Source organism: Mesitornis unicolor, unplaced genomic scaffold (assembly GCF_000695765.1).
Source record: "Mesitornis unicolor isolate BGI_N332 unplaced genomic scaffold, ASM69576v1 scaffold48809, whole genome shotgun sequence".
NCBI classification, from domain to species: domain Eukaryota; kingdom Metazoa; phylum Chordata; class Aves; order Mesitornithiformes; family Mesitornithidae; genus Mesitornis; species Mesitornis unicolor.
Window position 1 is genome coordinate 23,273 of NW_010208841.1, and position 875 is coordinate 24,147.

Sequence of the window (875 nt, forward strand, 5' to 3'; positions counted from 1 at the left end):
TGCTGAGGCAGAAACAAACTACTTAGGGGTGGCCAAATCCTTGGAAATGTATGGAGTGGATCTCCATCCTGTTTATGTAAGTGTTATTTAAATATTTTAAACTTGGTAACAATTTAAAAAAAATACTGTGTGGGAGAGTATTTATATAGTTCAGTTGCCACAGAATAACTTGAAAGGAACTGATGTACTTGGGCAACAAAAAGGAAGACATATTTAAAGACTAAGGGGATTCAGTTATTCATACAGACATATAGAAGCCTAATGGTTTTCAGGTGAAAGGCTGATTGTATTACACCTATAAAAGACAATCAGTTTTACTCTAGAAAAAACAGTTCAGATAAATAAGAAGTAATTAGTGCAAGCATCAGGAGAGTTGAGAGAGGGCTATAACTTTTGTCTTTAACACAAGAATTTGCACATTATGCTTGTGTAAATTACACCAAGTGTGTCCTGAAACATTTTCAATACCATTGCAAAAACTAGGGTAGGGTAGAAGCAGTATGTCTGGCTTTCTTTAATATTCATTATGAAGGTTTTGCTAAAGTTCCAGAGTATGTTTCCAGCTTTTCCTCTGCTGTATCATGCAGTATTGCAAGTTGTCTTTATTGCCTCAGCTAAATCCTCCACTTCTTCTGTAAAACAGTGTGTGTTGGGATTAAATCTAAGTCATCACCTGGAGGCTATGTGCTCCTGGTGGAAACATCATTCTATCTTGTTTGAATAATTGTGCTTCTGGCAAGGTGTTTTTGAATAAAAGAAAATAAAAAGCTCAGATGGTGAGTTGTAATGTAGATAGTTCACTGAGTTATATGCTAGTGCTTTGTAAAATTACTTGAAAGAAAATAGAGATACCACCAGAAGATAAAGTATGTATT

The 875-nt window shown here is 34.9% G+C and overlaps 1 protein-coding gene across 1 annotated transcript in view; it reads left to right on the forward strand.

Annotated features, from left to right (window-relative positions):
* The window catches only part of EPB41L4A (erythrocyte membrane protein band 4.1 like 4A), a gene marked incomplete at both ends in the record, with an annotated part of 42,273 nt that overhangs the window by 22,469 nt on the left and 18,929 nt on the right, over positions 1-875 (forward strand). Inside the window, one exon of the mRNA XM_010192646.1 lies at positions 1-76. This exon is cut by the window's left edge and continues 11 nt beyond it. Coding sequence (XP_010190948.1) covers positions 1-76 — 76 coding nt within the window. The remainder of the gene's footprint in view (positions 77-875) is intronic.